This window comes from Penaeus monodon, chromosome 22 (assembly GCF_015228065.2).
Source record: "Penaeus monodon isolate SGIC_2016 chromosome 22, NSTDA_Pmon_1, whole genome shotgun sequence".
Lineage (NCBI taxonomy): Eukaryota > Metazoa > Arthropoda > Malacostraca > Decapoda > Penaeidae > Penaeus > Penaeus monodon.
The window spans coordinates 39,456,281-39,456,527 of NC_051407.1; the positions used below are offsets into that span (position 1 = coordinate 39,456,281).

Consider the following 247-nt stretch of genomic DNA (forward strand, 5'->3'; position numbering starts at 1 on the left):
TTTTGATGTGTTTATATAATAGTTCTAATTATAAAGGTTTTAAAAGTAATGCAGTGCTTTAAGTGTAACTTGGATAGTCATTTCCTCTCTATTAAGTGGTTCTATGTTAATCTTTACTTTAAATTTATCAATTTTGCTTTCTTTACATTCTTCAGGGGAATGGGCTATAATGTTTTTTATCTTTTTATGATTGTTAGTTTTTTTTCCTTCATTCTTTCTTATAGCTAATCCAGTTGCAGCGACAGTT

At 27.5% G+C, this 247-nt stretch overlaps 1 protein-coding gene across 1 annotated transcript in view; it reads left to right on the forward strand.

Annotated features, from left to right (window-relative positions):
* Nucleotides 1–247, forward strand: part of LOC119587127 (craniofacial development protein 1-like) — a gene marked incomplete in the record, with an annotated part of 8,795 nt that overhangs the window by 2,789 nt on the left and 5,759 nt on the right. The window contains 1 exon segment of the mRNA XM_037935878.1: nucleotides 225–247. Within this exon segment, the coding sequence (XP_037791806.1) occupies nucleotides 225–247 (23 nt within the window).